At 46.5% G+C, this 18,111-nt stretch overlaps 2 protein-coding genes across 6 annotated transcripts in view; both read right to left on the reverse strand.

Annotated features, from left to right (window-relative positions):
* Positions 1-3,166, reverse strand: part of LIMK2 (LIM domain kinase 2) — a 31,282-nt gene extending 28,116 nt beyond the window's left edge. For both annotated transcript variants that reach the window (XM_066199452.1, XM_066199451.1), the window contains exons 1-2: positions 3,050-3,166; positions 470-569 (exon numbers count right to left, since the gene is read on the reverse strand). In XM_066199452.1, the coding sequence (XP_066055549.1) occupies positions 470-569; positions 3,050-3,065 (116 nt within the window). In that variant the 5' untranslated portion in view covers positions 3,066-3,166. The remainder of the gene's footprint in view (positions 1-469; positions 570-3,049) is intronic.
* Positions 3,167-3,329: 163 nt separating this feature from the next.
* Positions 3,330-18,005, reverse strand: RNF185 (ring finger protein 185). 4 transcript variants are annotated; one of them, XR_010723340.1, is made up of 8 exons: positions 17,626-18,005; positions 11,864-12,097; positions 10,324-10,342; positions 9,566-9,678; positions 8,983-9,037; positions 6,938-7,055; positions 4,561-5,824; positions 3,330-4,167 (listed from the first exon to the last, which is right to left on the reverse strand). XR_010723340.1 is itself a non-coding variant. In XM_066199461.1 (7 exons), the coding sequence occupies exons 2-7, from the start codon at positions 12,043-12,045 to the stop codon at positions 5,727-5,729; spliced, it is 585 nt and encodes a 194-aa protein (XP_066055558.1). In that variant the 5' UTR covers positions 12,046-12,097; positions 17,626-18,005; the 3' UTR covers positions 3,330-5,726. The 4 variants fall into 4 exon arrangements, 3 of the variants coding, with proteins under 3 accessions (XP_066055558.1, XP_066055559.1, XP_066055560.1); XM_066199461.1 differs by having other exon boundaries at positions 3,330-5,824; XM_066199462.1 differs by lacking the exon at positions 17,626-18,005 and adding an exon at positions 17,431-17,519 and having other exon boundaries at positions 3,330-5,824.
* Between the last annotated feature and the right edge of the window lie 106 nt (positions 18,006-18,111).

The raw sequence follows: 18,111 nt of genomic DNA on the forward strand, positions 1-18,111 counted from the left end.
CTTGCCGACAGAAACCTTATCTAACATATTTCATAAGTTTGTCTGTCCTAAGTCTGAAAAGGAGAGAAAGCAAAAGGTGAGATCTCTCTCCTCCCTCCTCTCTATCAGCACCCTGATAAACACCCTTGCACCTACCACACGTGGAAAAAGCAACAGGCTGTGCAAATTGCCTGGGCACTACTTTGGAATGCTGCAGAAGACAAACATGGAGCCCATGGCTTCTGCCACCAGCAGTAAATCAGAGCTTTTATTTGCACTTTATCTGCATCCCGTTTGCGTCAGCACAGCCGCGCTCTGCCAGGCGGTGTCAGCTGCTGCTGGGACTGGATGCTGTCCCCGAGGTAAGGCCACAAACGCGAGCTGGGAACAGGTCAGGCACACACATCACTGCAGGAATTCCCAGCTCATGCTGATCCCTCACCGCCAGATCCCAACACAAGGAGGGTTTAAAGGCTGGAGCTTCACCTACCGGAAACAGGAGATGTGCCAAGCTTCATTGACAGTCTTGTGGAGGCGCTGCCCAGCAGCAATGCTGTCCCCACATCCCAGACATCTCCAGACTTCTTCACCTGCATGCAGCAAGAGGGGACAAACAGCAACCAGTTCACACCAGAGAAAACAAAGATTGGAACACCCTTCATAAAGAACAACCTTAAATTTAGTAACTGACAGGAAAGCCTTCCCACGTGGAAAGCTGCAGGCAGCCTATAACCCCAGAGTGGGAGCTCCCAAATCAAACTCTGATATCTTGTACGGTTTTTTTTTCTCCAGATGTGACATCTGCTCCTTCACATTCTTCAGGAGAAAAAAATAAGACTTTTCCCATAAAACAGCTCAGTTACAGCTCTGTCAGAGCAGATATTTCAGGAAGCAACACGGTCTAGTGTAACAATTCCAACAGAGAACCATGCTAGGCCAGGAAGCCACACTACTGCTTCCCCCACACCACTGACTCAGCACATAACGTTTGCTCTCATTTGTATAATTAACTGGATTTCCCAGAACTGAAAGAAAGGAAAGGCAAACTTTATTCAGTAGAGAACAACTAGACTACCAGGAAGGAATTACACTCTTGAATGAATATTCCCATAGAGACTGTACAGCCAACACCAGACTACTGTCAGGCTTAGGAAGGGGGAGTGATGCTACTGGCCTATTGCCCTTCCAGAAAATACTTACAATAGTTATAATAGAGCTATAATGGTTTTTGCTAGAACTGCCAGAAAGCCCCAGAGAGAGCTGGTTACTTAGATGCAGGCAAGCTAGGAAAACAGAATGAAAGCTTGTGCACAAAAGAACATTTGGCACACAGATAAATGCTATCCAAAATCCCAAGGGCAGTGCAGGCATATTAAAGAGTCAAGAATCTTAGTTGAGCACAGGATGGCACAAGAAATGTGTCACAGAGCTGAGCAGATCCCAAACCTGTTTCTGCCTGCTACCAACAGCTTGCTTGCAGCAAGGCTGCATTAAAGAAAAAGGTGCATTTAGACAAGGAAAACCACAAACCACGGACTTCCCTTTTCCAAAGAATGGTACAACTTGGTAGTTGCTTAGGCAAGCTGATATCACTGTTAAGTTCCTTGAAGCTACACCAAACAGAAGCCATCAGCCTTCCATGCACCTTTACCCCACTGTGTAGCTCAACGAGAACGTTTAAAATTAACCAAGATGAATATCTTGCACTTTTCACAGGAATAGGTATTTCAGGGAAAAAAACTATTTGTTGCTCAGCTACAAGCACCACAACTACCAGCAGTGCCCAGAAAGGTTTCCATGCAGATTGTAAGGCTCAAAGGGTTCCTTCAAATGTGACCAGCGGTGTAGGTTGTTACTTCAGTTCCCAGGTGTGCATCAGCTGCACACTGGAGCACCTGCCCCTGTGCCCTCCTGCTAATCCAGAACACCAAGAGCTCCACCTGAGCTCAGACCTGCACAGCAGAGCGAAGGTCGGGAGAACCTCGGAAAAACCCGACCCTCCCCGTGTTGTCCTACAAAGCAAATGGCTTTTCAGCACACCAGACGGGCTAGGGAATAAAAGGCCAAGTTGCGTGTGCCTGTGCCTCCATTCACAGGCAGCCACCGCTCTCCCCTCCAAGCAGGACAAGCCCTGGAAGTCAGCTGAACTTCTGAAATAGCTGCAAGCCAAAAACACCTGCTAACCAGACATTCTGCAGCTCCATCCCCTGCCATTCAGTGCCACCAGCACAACACACACGTGTCAAAACGGTGGATCCTCTTAAAGACATTTAAAGATCAGTGACCACAGCCGACTAAAAGCAACGAATTACTCCCCGACCATCTTACAGAATCTGACCCGTCGGCTTCAGAACTCCACGAAGCAGACACCTACTCTCAGCTGTAGCGCTACATCTGTTAAAGTGTGCCCAGGAAGGCTGATTAGCTCACGAACGGAAACGAACGGTCCTCAGTCCTCAATCCAACAGAAACTGCTCCAGTATGCAGGAGAAACGACGGAAATGAACAAAACAGAGCAGGAAACAGTGCGAAGGAAACGCGAGCGGACATAATCCATGTAACAGGTCTGCCGAGCTCCCCAGGACGGGAGGAATGTGTCAGAGGCGGCCAGCGAGGAGCAGCCGCAGCGGCCCCGCCGAACCTCGGGGGCACCGCGGGACCCGGAGCGGGACAACAGGGCCGGGCTGAGCGGCACCGGCAGCCCCGCGCTGCCGGACCCCGTGCCGCCCGCGGCCGCCTGGGGCCGGGGCGCGCCGCATCCCCCACGGCCCTCACCGCACCGCGGCTGCGGGGACCCGCCGGGAGCCCGCGGGCCGCGCGGTGCCACCCGCGGGAGGGAGCCGCGGGCCGGCTCCACAGTGTCCCCCTGCCCGGGGCTGACGTCCGGCCAGGGCGCGGGCCCGGAGGCAGCGGCCCCATCGAGTCCCGCAGGGGCCGCCCCGCGACACCGCCGACACACCAGCGGCCGCATAACGGGAGCCGCGGCCTCGCGTACGCGCGCCCGGCCCGCGGCGGCGGAGGGCGGCTCCTCCCGCGGGGGCGCGCCCGGCCCGGCCCGGCCCGAGCTCACCTGGCAGCGCCTCCATCCCGCGCCCGCCGCCCGCCCGACGCCAGCGGCGGCCGCCGCACCTGGGCCGGGCTCCCCGCGCCGCCGAGCCCCGCCCCCCGGCACGGGCCAATCGGCGGCGCCCTCTCCGCGCCCCGGCCAATCCCCGCGCCGCCCCTCCCCGCGCCGCCCCGCCCTTTCCGCGCCGGTGACCAATGGTAGCGCCCCCCGCCCGTGCCGTGAAGGGCGTGGCCCCGCCGCTCCCGGCCCCGAGGCAGCGCAAAGGAACGGCGGCGCACTCCGCTCAATGTAAAACCATTTTTTAATTCTAAATCACTTTCACAACAGTGAAAATTAGTGAGGAGGAACGGAAACGCACTAACCGAGCCGTCCGGGCCGTGTGCGGTCGGGTTACGGGGCAGGGGTACATACAAAAGCACACCACGGAAAGGGGGAACCAAGCGTTAACACTTTTAGACTATTTCATCCTTGAATTGCCGGAAAAGAAGAGCTCTGTCATGTTTCTTCTAAAAAGAAAGGCAGCCTTCCCTAAATCCATTATCTCTCTCATTCCTAGATGGAAATCCCCCCGAGCCATTAAAATTGTGGTTTTTAAAATGTATTACTTAAATATATTTCAGTACCTCTTTAATCCATTGCAGTCACTTCTCTATCCTCTTCATGGGATAAAGGCTTCAAAGGGCTACCCTTCTCCTCCCTGCATAACCTCCCAGCATCAAGTTTCTCCGTACAAAAGGAGAAAGAATCCAACCCTTACCGCCACACGAACCTTCCCTTCCCATCAGCAGGTGGTGCTGACTGCGCAGGAGAGGAACCCAAAGCTGCGACATTGCGGGACAACCAAAGCAAGCCAGCCTTTCTCCTGGGAAGGGCCCCAGTTATTAAGTTACGCACTTGAGAAGAACCCCATCCCGAAGTTCAACTTCTCAGAAGTGTCGAACAACAAAAGCTGAAGCACCACCTCAACTATAAATAGTTGAGCATTATATTCTGTCAGATTATCATCGAGTCAGGTATAAATCTGACGTGACAAAACACTGCAGAAGCTTTGCAACATTCTACTTGCCAGTTGGAATTCTGGAGGTAGGCAAGTTAAACTTCAGTCATCCTCTGCCTTGACACTAAAAGGGAACAGTTTATAATTACATAAATAAACTTCTATAACAATTAATCAAAGGTGTCCTGCCCAGGAAACTCTTCCATACGCTAAAAAATCCCAAGCTATTGAAACAAAATTTCTATTAATTGATTTATCAGTTTTCTGTCTACTGCCAGGGAAGTCACAACATTCATCTTGCAGGAAATCATTATGACTATGAGTGACCTGAATCAAAAAAATCTAATAATATTTAAGAGGAAAAAAAAATGGAATTGCCTAGTCAGAGAAATATGAACTGTTCATCTTGCTTGGGAATCTCTCATACCTGTTTTGAAGGAATCTACACAAATACATCAGGAGTACTCTTTAAAGCTGAATACCCAACAGGATTCCAAAGTGGCTGCAGAGTGCTCACCTTCTGAAATATCCCCTCAGCACATTAATGGTTGTGGTCTCCTCCAGCACTTCAAATTAAAATCTTTGGTAGATACTGCAGAGACTCTTGCACTGTAGCTGTTCTGCTGTGGCACGGAGGTCTGTGTGCACCTGCAGAGAGAAGGTCTTCCCAATGTTCCCTACCGAGCATGTGCTGGCAAAGGCAGGACCTCATGTCTCCTGTGTAATTTTACAGTATGACAAGTTTTACCTCAAAACTCAAGTAAAGATGCCTTTTGTTCCTCTCCCCAAACAAGCTGATCTCAGATCTGTAATAGGATTTAATCTGGAGTACATGACCTTGTGTAGAAAGTCTCAAAGCCTTGGGAAAGATAAATGTGGCTACAGTGATGAGGTTGTGAGGGGATTATCCGTGAGTGCAGCCACAGGTGCTGCACAGAGCTGGGGAAGACAACACTGTTTGTCAGTGAGGGACTGGGCTGGCTCCAGCAGCCCCACCTGGCTCCACAGCCAGAGAATCTTCCAGTGTCTGGCTCCAGCACGCTCAGGCTTTAAAAAACTGCAGCATAAATTTGTATCCCTTCTTCTAACAGCCACCAGAACCATCAGGAAGGGTTTTCCATCACGCCGGGAAATAACAGACGGAAAAGAAACCAGTCTGCAGCCCTGGTTCCGTTTGCATCACGAGCTGTGCCCCAGAGAGTCCCAGCAGTGCTGCAGATGATTTCCTGGAGAAGGTCAGATGCTGCTGGAGACATTAAACAACATCTGCAGCTCTGGCAGATCCATCGTGGCTGCAAAGCAGGAGATCCTGGTCGCACTGGAGAAGTTTCCTTACCTGCCCAGTCTACCTTGGGATAACTGTCTATCCCGCAGACCTGGTGTCACAGGATTTCAAAGCAGCACTCCCTTTCAGAGTGCAGCTCAACACTAGGCCCGTGGTTTGTGGCAGGAACCTGTTGTACAAGATATCTGAGCTGAAATATGCTTTTAAACCAATGTTTTAATTCCCAACTCTGGTGCAAAATGTGAGATTCCTCATTGTGCTGTAGTACCAGCAATTCCTGAAGCCCATAGTTAGCTATGGAACCAGACACCAAGAAGTTTAAAATGGGATGGGGATGCAGTTTGTAACTTGTTTCAGTGGCCTTGTTGGTCATGAATATATAGAATAATGGAAAAGACTTATGCAATCAACAGCCAGAACATTATCACCAGTGCCACAAACAGGAAGAGGCGGGAAAGGAACTGCTCATCCACATATTGAGGAGTCCCTGGAACAGCTGGAAAACAGGAAGTAAAAAAAAAACAACAGTTCAGCTCCTTCCTCTTCTCTGTGATTGTGTATATTCTGAATATAGTACACTCATACATTGAAAAAGATGCAAAGAATCTGCTTGGTGAGAAAGTTGCTATTTCCTACCCTCAGCCCGGCTGGCTGCATGGGAAGATCAGAAGGAAGACAAGTATAAGACCCCTGAAGCAGGACTCCTTAGTTCAGTCCCATCCCCAACAGATTTCCAGGGGACACTGAACTATAGTGAATAGGGAAGAGCATTTGACCCAAGGGCAGCACAGGACCATGGCAACGTGACGTGTGTGACACGAAGAACGAGTTTGTTCCTCATAATTACTGTGCCAAAAGACACGGTGGAAGATTTGCCAGGCACAACCTTTCATAAAAGAAGTTCAGAAAACCCTGGGCAGTAGGTGTTCTTGTTCAAAACAGATTCAGTTTGTCTACAGTGAAGACAGGGAGAGGTTCCCTAGGGATTACTTAATTATTAGAGAGCAAGGTCACCCCTTGGAGTAACCCAACTGTTTTTTGTTAATTAAAAATGTGAAGTAATTTCACTGGAAAGTTACTTCTTGTAGAATACAGATGATTGTCCAAGAGATAAATATCTGAAAAATGAACAATCTTTGCAGTCATTATTTTGTGGTACAGAGCACCATTTTAAATTTTCCCTTCTTGTCTTTCAGGAAATGGTCCTTTCCTGCTGTTTTTAAAATCTGGGTCTCCTTCGTACCCACCTAGTGACTCCTTTTCATTATTATTAGAAAGTCTAGTCCAATTTGTCTCACTTTTCAGGAGGAGTCTGCTGAGATCTGAATTAAAGGAGAGTAGTCTCCAGTGCCACTGTTTCTCTGCAGACACTGGTCTCCCAGGAGGGCCTTAAGCAAATTACATGGATGTGACAAACCCGCTTCTTTTATAAGTCTGTGTACAAAACATATCAGCCACAGACCACGTTCTCTACTGAGTGTTTCTGCCCCCATTTCATGTTTCCACTGACAACACTGGTTACTGTTCAGAATATTTTGTTGTTCAGCAGGTTATTTAGGAGTTTGTAAAATGTCTGTTTGTGACAGGACAGGAGAAGGATCCGTGGTACCTGGAGGAGGTCGCCCATCGTTTATGTTGAAGGCTGTTGCAAATATACCAAAGGGAAATGCCCCAATTCCGAAGGACATCTGGAAGCCGCCATCGCCAAACCCAAAGCCCTGAAATCCCTGCAGAGAACAAAGAACGGAAGACAAAAAAGGTACCAATCATTTCGAGCCTATTTCAGAGTATTTTGTGGAAGTGCAGACATTCCCTCTCCCCGGCTGAAGGAGGGCCACGCTGCCTGGCAACTTTCAGTCTGACCCACTTTTGTAGATATCCCCTTGGCTCGCCTGGGTTTAAAATGTTTCAGACAGCAACAAATTTGCCAAGCAACCCAAAGGTTTGAGAAAAATGAAAAATTAGCAACTGCAATTCTTGCTTGAGGGCCACAAATTAGGACAGTGTTTCTCAACTGTAACCTTTCTCAATTTAAAGTAGAGGGTATCTGCCAGTGTATCAAAATCAATAGAACAAATTCTACTTAGAATGTCTTAACAATGTATCATGTGTTAACAGCTGTTAGTCATATGAGAAAGGTACTTAAGGAAACAATCTAAATTTATTTTTGTGATCCCTGCGCATCATTGAAACACTCAGTGAAATGATAAGTTGCCAGTGGGATGCATAGAGCATTTGAAGGAAAAGTACAAAAAAAATTTCCCAGGGGGACTCAAATCAAGGTGGCAAAATCACCTGGGGTAGGAATGCAAGATGTAAGGAAAGGAGGAAAAAAAGGAATTACAATGCAATAACGCTGACCCCGTGGGATCCAGACTAAAATACCACATCAAGTCCCAAGATAAGTGCTCTGAACTGAGATGCATCCTGCTCTGCAGAAGCAGTGTGCTGTTTGAGAACCAACAGTGCGTGAATCCAGGGGCTTGTGTCATGCCTAACAACTGTGGAGAACCCACAGTTCTGTAACCCCACAATCTGTCCTCTCACCTCAGGATTAAAACAATGACAACCAGTTCTGAAAGGCCCTCTGGTTTATCACCACCAACAACGGGAGGACAAAGATGATTTTACTCATCTAATAAAGGCCAAGTGTATCTTGATTGAGCCTTGATTTGAGGAGTTGGTCTTTTGACCGTACTCTCTCAAGCATTTTGCCACTAACTCTGAGGGACAGCAAAGCTCTCTGTAGCCGGTACAGGATCTGAAGAGAACAGGGAAGCAGCACCACTACTGCCCTGCTTTCACACCCATCCCTCTCATTTACAGCAGCACCAGCTGAAAGGTTCAAGTAAGGTACAGGAGCTGATTTAATAAGGCAGCAATGCCCTAGTAAAAGAGCTCCCAATACATTCAATACAGACGTGCACCTTAATCACACCCTGCAGAGTTGTTTGCTTGGAGCATGAGGGAGATGATCCTCTCCAAGGACCCTGGGCTGGTTACATGCAGATGTGCCATTGTTTCATCAGGTCACGCTCGCTGCCATCGTGCTGAAGAACACTGTGGTCTGTCCTACCGCCTACTCCCACGTCTGCTCCATCTGCCAGCTGCTGTCTACATTCACCCTATGTCATCTCCTCAACAAAACCACAGATGTCTCTTCAAATTAACATGTATCCAATAGTTTTTCACTTCCTCTTGCGTCCAGTAACATCCCATCAAAATGAGAGAAGCAGGTTTTTGTCAGTGTCAAAAATCTGAGTTCATACGCGGACTACATATTTCAACGCCACGTATGTTTTAACAGAAATACACTTGCACAAAGACTTTTCAAAGCCAAGCATTCCTTGTATTTAAGCATGGAGAACAATCTAGCATGAAAAGCTTTTCCAGGGATATCACACTGGGCTGGGCTCATGAAGCATGATCCAAGTTGGGCTGTTCTTTGGGAAGCTAAAGGGTACCAAGGGAATGGAGCTCCCTGCCACACCACAGCTACCAATGATCCATGAACAACCAACTGGGGAAGAGCAGGATGTGTAAGCTGCAGGATCCTCCTGCAGGATCTCTCACACACATTTCTGTCCTCCAGGACGAATAAATATCACTATCAATAAAAACAACTAAGCCACTCAAGCTTGTTTGATCACTTACCCCTCTGTTCTCTGGTTCAGGTCTCTGTCCTTGGGGTCGTGGTGGAGTTTTCTCTCTGCAGGAAGTTGCGGAATTAGCTCAAGTGCAAGGAGATGTGACAACAGTACCTGCAGTAGCCTGGCTAATAACACAGAACCTCCATAAAACACAGTCTCCTGGGGCCATCCAGCAGAGCTGGAGCAACGTGTGACAGAGCCAACCATGCGGCTTTAGACCTTAGCAGCACATCACTGAATCAACGCTGCACTTCTGAATAACCAACACCCATTGCAAAGGCTAAAACTGAGGACATGAACATTTAATATAAGCTTCTCTGGTCAGATAACAATCATTGCAACCTGTCACTTGTAACTGATAATTAATACTTGACTCAAATTAAAATGAATTGCCAGTTGAAGAAGACATGTCTGCAAACCCAGGCTCTGAAAAAGCCGGAAGTATTTGGCAGAAATATCAGATCTATGTCTTTCGACAAAGTATTTAAAATTGTGAATCCAGCACTTTAACAGCTTATTCTTAAGACCCTAAACTGAAGTTTCATCCTTCATTTTCAAATGAAAATAGTTGCATTTAGGTTTCTTACCTGGGGTCCTGTTGCCCAGTGCTACCTCTTCCATACAGAGGAATAACTTTATCTCGACTGATTCCTGCTTTGCACACAGGACACACTTGTCTGTTTGGCCTGGTTTCTAGCCACTAAAAGAAAGGAAATTATAAGAAAATGACTAAAATACCACAAAAACAACTATGCAAACCTCCTTTGCAGCCAGGCAGAAAGACTTTAGCAATTTCTCACAAATGTCTGGAGCAAAACATTTCAATAAGTGCCAAGTACTCCCCAAAGTGGAGTTGGCACTTTGGCTGTTGTTCTGGTGGGAACAACTTGCTGGTGTGTACATATTCAGACCTGTGCTGGAGTAAAATAAGAAATTAAGACTACCAGCAGTTCTGCATAGGCCAAGGGCTAGTGCACACAGCCTTCCTGTCACCCACCTTTTCTATAATGGTACCACAATGTAAAACACTATGCACACAAAGAGAAGTACACTCAGCACTTATACCTGCAAACTAAACCCTGCAAGCTCCAGCAGTAATTGTACCAAAACTGGAATTATGCAGGGTTTAAGAAACTCCAAAGTGGAGGCAAGTGGGACAGAATCTAAGTTTTCCTGTTGCTCGAAGAGCAGATTGCAAGGTGTTGCACATGGAGCTGCATGAGCAGGTTGTGATTGCCCTGGAGAGAAAAGCGCATTTGAAAAGAGAGGGAGACTCCAGAGAACCAAGGGCTTTACTGAGCAACTGGAGCTGATGAAAGACAAAGTAAAAGAAAAGCTGTCTTACCTGGTGTAAACAAGGCCAACTGTGAGCATTCCCAGGACGATTTGTTCCCAGAGCAGAAAAAGAGAAGAAAATGGAATTAGGTACAGAACTCGATATGACAAACGTGCAGCATACAGGGATAGCACAGCTTGGTGACAACAGAATCCTGGAATCCAGCTGGGCCAGTTCTGCAGCCTCTCACTAAAATAATTTTTGCAAGCACAGCCCAAGATTGATCTCCACTGTTTTTTTTCAGGTTACACAATCTAAATTCCTAATGTGCTTCTGTGCATCTCCCATTCCCAGGTCCTCATCCATACCAAAGGCCCAGACAGAGGCTGTGTTAATCTTAGGGTTTATTGTACCAATTTTCTCTTCTGATACCATGAAAAGATATCCCAGAGCCAAGATGCAAATGAGCAAGACGTCAGTAATGAGACTTCAGGATCTTAGAAGACTGAGCTGAAACATCAGCCACATTCCCAGATTCATGGAATAACTCAGGCTGGATGGCACCTCAGATAGCCTCCAGTCCAACCTGATGCTCAGAGCAGGGTCAGCTACTGAGATCAGATTCAGTAGCTCAGGGCATAGAGATTCCCATTATATAGATTAAATTGCTGTGATAAATTAAGAAAAGGTGAAAGACAAGCATGCTACAAGATAAAACTGATAAACAGCCTGATAAATAATCTGCAAAATGGTCTCAATAACAGCATTCAGACAAGACACCTGGTATCTTTAAGGTTCCATTCTGCCGAATCCTTTTGTGCAATAATTTAATCTTACTTCATCTTAACATGCCCTAAGCAGTGACTTTCCATCTCCCCAGATAAAAATCCGGATTTTCAGATGTTATGTATATTTACACAGGAGAAAAGCACTTTCAGGCCTTTTTTTATTAAAGATTTAGCCTACTGTGTGAAACAAACTCCAACCCTCCCACATTTGTCAATCTTTAACTTCTTAACATTCAAGAAAGGGTATGCTCAAACCAGGTTACCCGTAACAGAAATTCTGCACATGTACATCTGTGCTGTACATTATTTCCAAGTCAAATTAAAGAACTGAAAAGTTCCTAACACAAGTGCAATATCATGGGAAAAGAGAAATAACCCATATGTAAAAAGCTTATTGCCTATTTTTTCTTTTTTATGGTTAAAAAAGAAAAAAAGAGCAAGCTTGTAGGAGAAACTACTCTAGAACCTAGATCCATATCCAGGTTTAGGTATGCAGAGGTTAGAAAGGAATTTAGGTCTAAAGAACACATCTGTGGCAGGCCAGACAGCACAAATAAAATAACACACATAAGCAAACAGTGTCAATGAGCACTGAACTGTCTGTGTGGGGCTGCTTGTTTGTTTGCTTTTACACAATAATCCAGAAGTACAGGGGGTTTAAGACACAGGAAACCCACTCCCTGGAACACAAGCAGAGAAAAACAGACGAGGAGCAAACCCAACCTCTAAACCAAAGCCATAGGCCCTCTAGAATGACAAACAGGTTTTTCTGGGATCAGACAGATGGTGCTCTGGCTGATGTGTGGGGCTGCAGCACTCACCAGAAGAGGTGCCCACACAAGCTGATAACTGCATCCTTGGCAGTGTCTAAACAGATGTTGCATTCGAAAGTGTTGTCCTGATTAATGTTGTCCCCAGAACCATTACTGCTGCTGCTGCCACTGGTCCCTCCAGTGCTGGAGCTCTTTGTCGATGCAGAAGCCGTGGGTCCTTTGCTTGCCATCCTCAGGAACTACCCAGACAAGGTCAAGAGAATTCTCCTCTTGGAATCCTAGCTGTGAGAAAGGGAAAAAAACCAAACAAACCTCAACAACTCATTGGCATTATAAACATTGCATTCTGGCCCCATTCCAAACTGGTAGTGATTTATCTAAGAAGCTCTTGAATCCTGCTGTTGATGGTTTTAGTTTAAGGTAGCCAAGAGGGATCTTTTTTTAGAAACTAAGCTACTTTACAGTCCCATAGTATGACCTGGCTGATGTGTGACCTCCATTTTGCTGTTACTGATAAGCATCCACAGCCAAAACAACCCCCCTGTACTTTCTTATAAATGCCATTTGCTGTAAGGAGAATGAGCTCACCTAGTCATACATGCTCTTCCAAAATCCAACACAGCTTGTATCTGAGAATGCAGCCTGAAGCAGACTTTAATCGTGAAGTGATTAACAGTTTGAACAGACCGACAATGCAGAGTTTTAAGTTCAATGTTCATTAGTTTGGAATATTAATGACAATCATGGCAAAGGTGGCTCAGAACTCGACTTGTCTCCTGAGCAGTATGTTGCTGCTATCACGGCAGCCTCGATATGACTATCAAACATTCCTAGTACTTTCAAACTATCCAACATTTCTAGTCTAGGAGTAAGGTAGTAATGCAGAAGTATTAAAAGCTTTACCTTAATGTGCTTGAATTTTACTTCAATGCTTTTGCCTCTCATTAACACAACCATATTTACCAAAGAACAGCATTTATTTTATTTCAGTAGCAACAACCTCTACAGCATAATTCCTTGATAAGTAAATTCCACACAACCTAAAACTTTGAGACTCAGCACAAGGCATTTACATTTCTAGAAACACTTTTACCAGTACAAGATTTTTTAATCCAAGAACCAAGAGAGTTTCAGTAGCTACAGAAATTAATTCACTAAAACAAAAACGTTTAAATTATTCCACTGTGCTTTTCATAACACTCTAACATCACGTTGATGCTGCAGGAACAGGAATACTTAGATAAAGCTGTGAGAAACAAACAGGTGATTATCTGAACTTTTTGCAAGTGTACAAACAGTGAGGAGTTTTCAAAGGGCAACCCGAATTTTTCAGAAGGTAATTTCTTTGCAAACTTACCCCCCAGGCACTAAAGGCTTCCCTTTGTGCTGCCTTTGTAGCAGAGCTGCAGCACAGGTGCAGGGCAGCAAACTAAAGCCTCAGGATTTCCAGCTGTTATTGGCAACAGCTTTTTTCCTACAATACAATCCCACTGCACAGTCAGGAAAGCATCGCACTGGAGGCTTGTGAAGTATTGCAGCAAAGACTCAGTTACAGCGGGTAAAATCTATTTCTGCAGAGCTTTTTCACTCTGTTACATCATTTTACACAGTGTCCCAGAAGGGCAGATTTGTATTCACAGATGCTGCACTTCAACATACGCTGCTTTCAGCAGTGCTGACTCTTAGCATTTCACACCACCACTCCATTTACACTCAGTTCATTGTACAAAATTAAAATCCCTGTTAGATCAAGGCAGATGGAAGTGCTGCCAACCCACAAACTGTAAGCCAAAGACACTTGGATTTTTCACACATCCTTACAACCAGAATCTTCAGCCTGTCTTGCTCAGTAGTTGAAGTGAAAACGTATCAACTTGGACCTATATATATTAATATAAAAATTGAGAAAACCTCCTTAAAACTAAGGAGTTCAACAAACTGTAAAAAATACAGCATGCCTGTATGGAATGGTCACAAGAAACATCTTGACATATAACACAAGGAAAGGATGTGTACAAGAGGCAAATAAAAAAAATTCTGACTCCCTAACACCAATGTGGAAAAAAAGTTCCCTTTCCAAATTAAATTCCGTATATTAATACAATGAATCTGGAGAGTTGTCAAAAGGATAAAATCTGTATCTCCACAAAAACTTACTGAAAAAGTCCTCTCAGTTTTTAGTAACTACAACAAATAAATAAAATGTTATGAAGAAGGATGACAAAGAAATCCTGAGAAAAATCAACAATGGAATGGAATAAAGATGGCTGAGACAGAGGAAAGATTAAAATGACATCATGCAACAGGCACTGAATCTTCTTTCCCAGAAGAGGGTCATTCCTTAATCTCCACTGGGGATCCTCTCCTAAGTATTTGTTCATTGGCTGATGGAGCCCAGCAACCTATTAGGCTATAACCAATTTAAAATAACAAAACCATAGCAAAAGGCAACAGTAAAAATAATAAAAGCCTTCTCAAACATTTCTCTTGTCCCTGAAATATTGTTTAACATAACTGGGTCTGTAAGAAGTGCTGCTGGGCTCTGCACATCTGCACATCTACAAAGAAGCAAACATGAAACAGCTTCCAGTGGCTAAATTTACATTTGATAATCATATATTGTGCAGCTTGCGAGCGTACTCTGAATCCTAAAGTAGGAATTCGACTGCAAGTGGAACTTGTTCTGAGTGCAGAATGAGCTCAAAACTGAACAGTCACTCGAACTTCTTAAACTCGGAGATGAAACTCTCTAGGAAAAAAAAAAACCCAACAAACCATAAGCAAATCCCAAACTAAAAAAATCAACAACTAACACAGCAGGCCAAACCAACCCCATTTTCATTTTGCTTTAGGGTTTGGGAGGAGAACTATGAGTACACTGGGACAGAACATGACTTCTGGGGTTAAGTAAACACAATTGAGAGATGCCAGTCAAGGTCTGATAGCAAACCTTGTCCTTCAGATCAGGTCTCCAAATCAACCCTAGAGGCATGATGAACAACAAACAAAACAAGGGAAAGGATATAAAAATCTGCTGATACCTAAATGCAGGCATTCAGACGTCTTTTTCTTACTTCTTTGCTCTCTATGTATTTACAGGAAAACAGTATCTTTGCTCCACAAAAGCCATCCAGATTAGCTGTTTATTTCCTTTAAACCACGACCCCTATGTCATAACCCAACAGGCTGTTGTGCAAATGACTGACTGACATTTACTACACCCAAGAACCAAGAGCGGCGGCAGATGAAGGTTAAGGAGCAATTTGCAAGCAGGCTTCCTAAATAAATACAGAAATCTGGCGGAGCGTGAAGACATGGAAATGGAGCTACACGAGAGGGTGAAACTCCAAAAGGGCAGCCGGGACCTGAGCGTGTCCTGACGGCCAAGAGCACAGGACGCCCACGACAGGAGTAAGTGCAGGGCGCTGCCAGTGTCCACGGGCTGGGGGTGGGTACTGGGCAGAGATCTCCTTAACAGCCAGGAAGAAAGACAGTTGCCTCTAGTGTTTTAAAAACTTGATCTGTAAATCTGCTGCGAGCAACTGCACAGCAGGAAAGCAGCGGCTGCGTGGCTGCTGTCAAAGGTCACAGTTCTGAACTCGGCAAATGACAATGACTGCATCTGCCAAAGTACACCGGCCCAACCCTCAAAACACAGGAAAAACACTTTAAGACAGGCTAGAGGAGTCTAGCCTGTACTTTTCGCCACAAGTTAAAGTACACAAAAAATATCTGCTGGAAACAGCAGGCGAACATTAACATTCAACCTGGGAAAGGCAGAGAGGGAATATAAATAACAAGGTAATTTCACCTATACAAAACACTCCTGGAATACCTGTTCACAGCATGACATTAGGATATCCCAAGTATTTAATTGTTTTCATGAACAATGAGAAGAAGTTCTGGTGAGGATACAGAAGTCTGGCTAGTTTATTAACAGAACTCAAAGTTTGTTCCTCTTTGCCATAACAATGAAATAAAAAGAGCAGCACTGTTGGATGTCAATTCCTCTGGAAAGATCCTTTTCCATATTTCTTTCCTAATGAATCTTATTTTAGCAAAGATCAGTGAAATTGAAATAATCCAAATCTAGTTTGTTTATGAAACAAGTTCCGATTTAGTTTCTGAACCTTTTGCAGTTTGAATCAAAAAGACTGGTCAGTGTATTTTTCTTATCACTAAGGTAACAGTATCATTTTCTGACACTTAAAAAATTTTATAAAAGGAATATTAACATTAGAAAATCAATTTAAATCTCAAACTGCTACTGAGAGTTTATATAAATACACCCACTCACAAGTTTAACAACAATCCAACACACAACATATTACAATTGCCTGGGCTTCAAGTACAGCAATCAGGTAACCTTAGCTGAAAACTGCTGACAGTGCTTAGAAGAAAGTGCACTGGCTTCTTGACAGTCATTTTAGACATTCTTAACAAACACATGACTGTCCTGCTGTTAATCATTAAATACATATTTATCACCCACTACCTTTTTACTCTTTTCTGTCCCCCAAACACGTTACATTTTAACTCCTTGGAAACATTCCTTGAGTTCATCCTTCCACTTCCTGTAACCTGCACAGCATTGGGCACCTGCTTTTTATTATCACCCTACAGTGGTCCCAAAACATGAATTCATGTGATCACTTGCTCTTGCAAAACCAGCCTTTTGCCTTGCAGCCCAACGTGCCCTTGCCTGGCCTGGCTTCACGAACTGGGATTCTGCAATGCACATCTGCGTTACAGTCGGTGCTGCCAGGGCAAGGGCTGCTTCGGGAACGCTGAGGAGTCCGCGTGTTTGGAAATGCCAACAGTAAAAACCCTGAGGTGATGACAGCAGTTGCTTTTTTACCCGTTCCATAAGGGTTTAACAGAGACTCCGAGAAAAATCTTTTAACAAAGATTTTATCCTCTTACCTCGCAAAGTCCAAAGGAAAAAAAAAATATATATATATGTGTATATATATATATATATATATATATATATATATAAAACCAGTTGGGTGATGCTGCCCCAGAGTTTTCCTGGTCTGCAGTGCCATGTGAGACAAACGTACCCGGCTAACCCAGGTTAGCAGCAAAACGTCAAAATATCCAACACTTATTACATACAACAGATGCAATTTAAAAAGTAACAAGCGAATGTTAATATATGAGCAATTCTCCAAATATAACCAATGCCATGTACCAGCAGCTGACGCCTCGCGACATAACCACTGCCAGACCCATCTATCGCGACAGAGGCGCCGCTGCCGGCAGCGCAACCCCGGGCGGGCACCTGCGGCCCCGGGACGGCGCCTTCGGGGGCAAACCCCGGCCGGAGCTCGGGGACACCCACCGGGACACCGGGCCGAGGGTCCCGAGCTCGGGGACACCCACCGGGACACCGGGCCGAGGGTCCGGAGCTCGGGGACACCCACCGGGACACCGGGCCGAGGGTCCGGAGCTCGGGGACACCCACCGGGGCACCGGGCCGCGGCTCCGGAGGCACCGGGCGAGGCCGGGGGTCCCGCGGCGTCCCCGCCCCGCCCGTCTGGAGCAGGCACAGGCGGTTCCGGCCTCCCGAGGCCGAGGCCGAGCCCGGCTCCCCCCGGCCCGGCCCTGCTCACCGGCGGTGCGGGCTCCTCCGCCGCAGGTGCCGAGGCGCCGCTCCGCCGGGCCCCGTCAGCTGACCCCCCGGAAGCGCGGCCGGCGGAAAGGCCCGGCCCCCGCCCCGCCGACCGCGGCCGCTCCGCCAAGCGGGGGGGACACGGGCAGCGACGCCGCCCGCCGCGGCCCCTGCCCGGCCCGCGGGCGCTCCTCACCTCGGCCTCCTCCGCGGCTGCTCCGCCCGCGCCCGGCCCCCGCCGCGACCCCCGGCTGGGCGGCTCCGCGGCCGGGGACGCGTCCGAACGGCCTCCGGGAACTGCCGCAGGTTCCTACCGACGGCTCGGCCCAAGCAGGAAGGGAGGAAAGAAAAGGAAGGACGGAAAAGGAAGGACGGAAAGGGAAGGAAGGAAGTTCGAGGGAAAGGAATTGGTGACTTGCGAGTGTAGAGTGCTAGAATCTGAGCTGAGAAACATCTCCAGGATGGAAACAGAGAGCTCGATAAAGGTATTTCGAGCTTGATAAAGGTGTTTCCACGGTTGTGAGAAACCAAAGAAACAGAGGGAGGGGAGGAGGCCTGCCCGAGAAGGCACTTCTGCAGGGTTTGTCCCAGCTCTGAGGGCACCCCACCAGTCCTGAGGGCTCCAAGGTACAAACCAGCCCAAAACTGCTGCTTCTTTTACGCAGTGGGGAATGGGCGAATC

The sequence above is a fragment of the Chamaea fasciata genome, unplaced genomic scaffold, assembly GCF_029207755.1.
Source record: "Chamaea fasciata isolate MVZ Bird 193981 ecotype frontalis unplaced genomic scaffold, bChaFas1.0.hap1 SCAF_18, whole genome shotgun sequence".
NCBI lineage: Eukaryota > Metazoa > Chordata > Aves > Passeriformes > Sylviidae > Chamaea > Chamaea fasciata.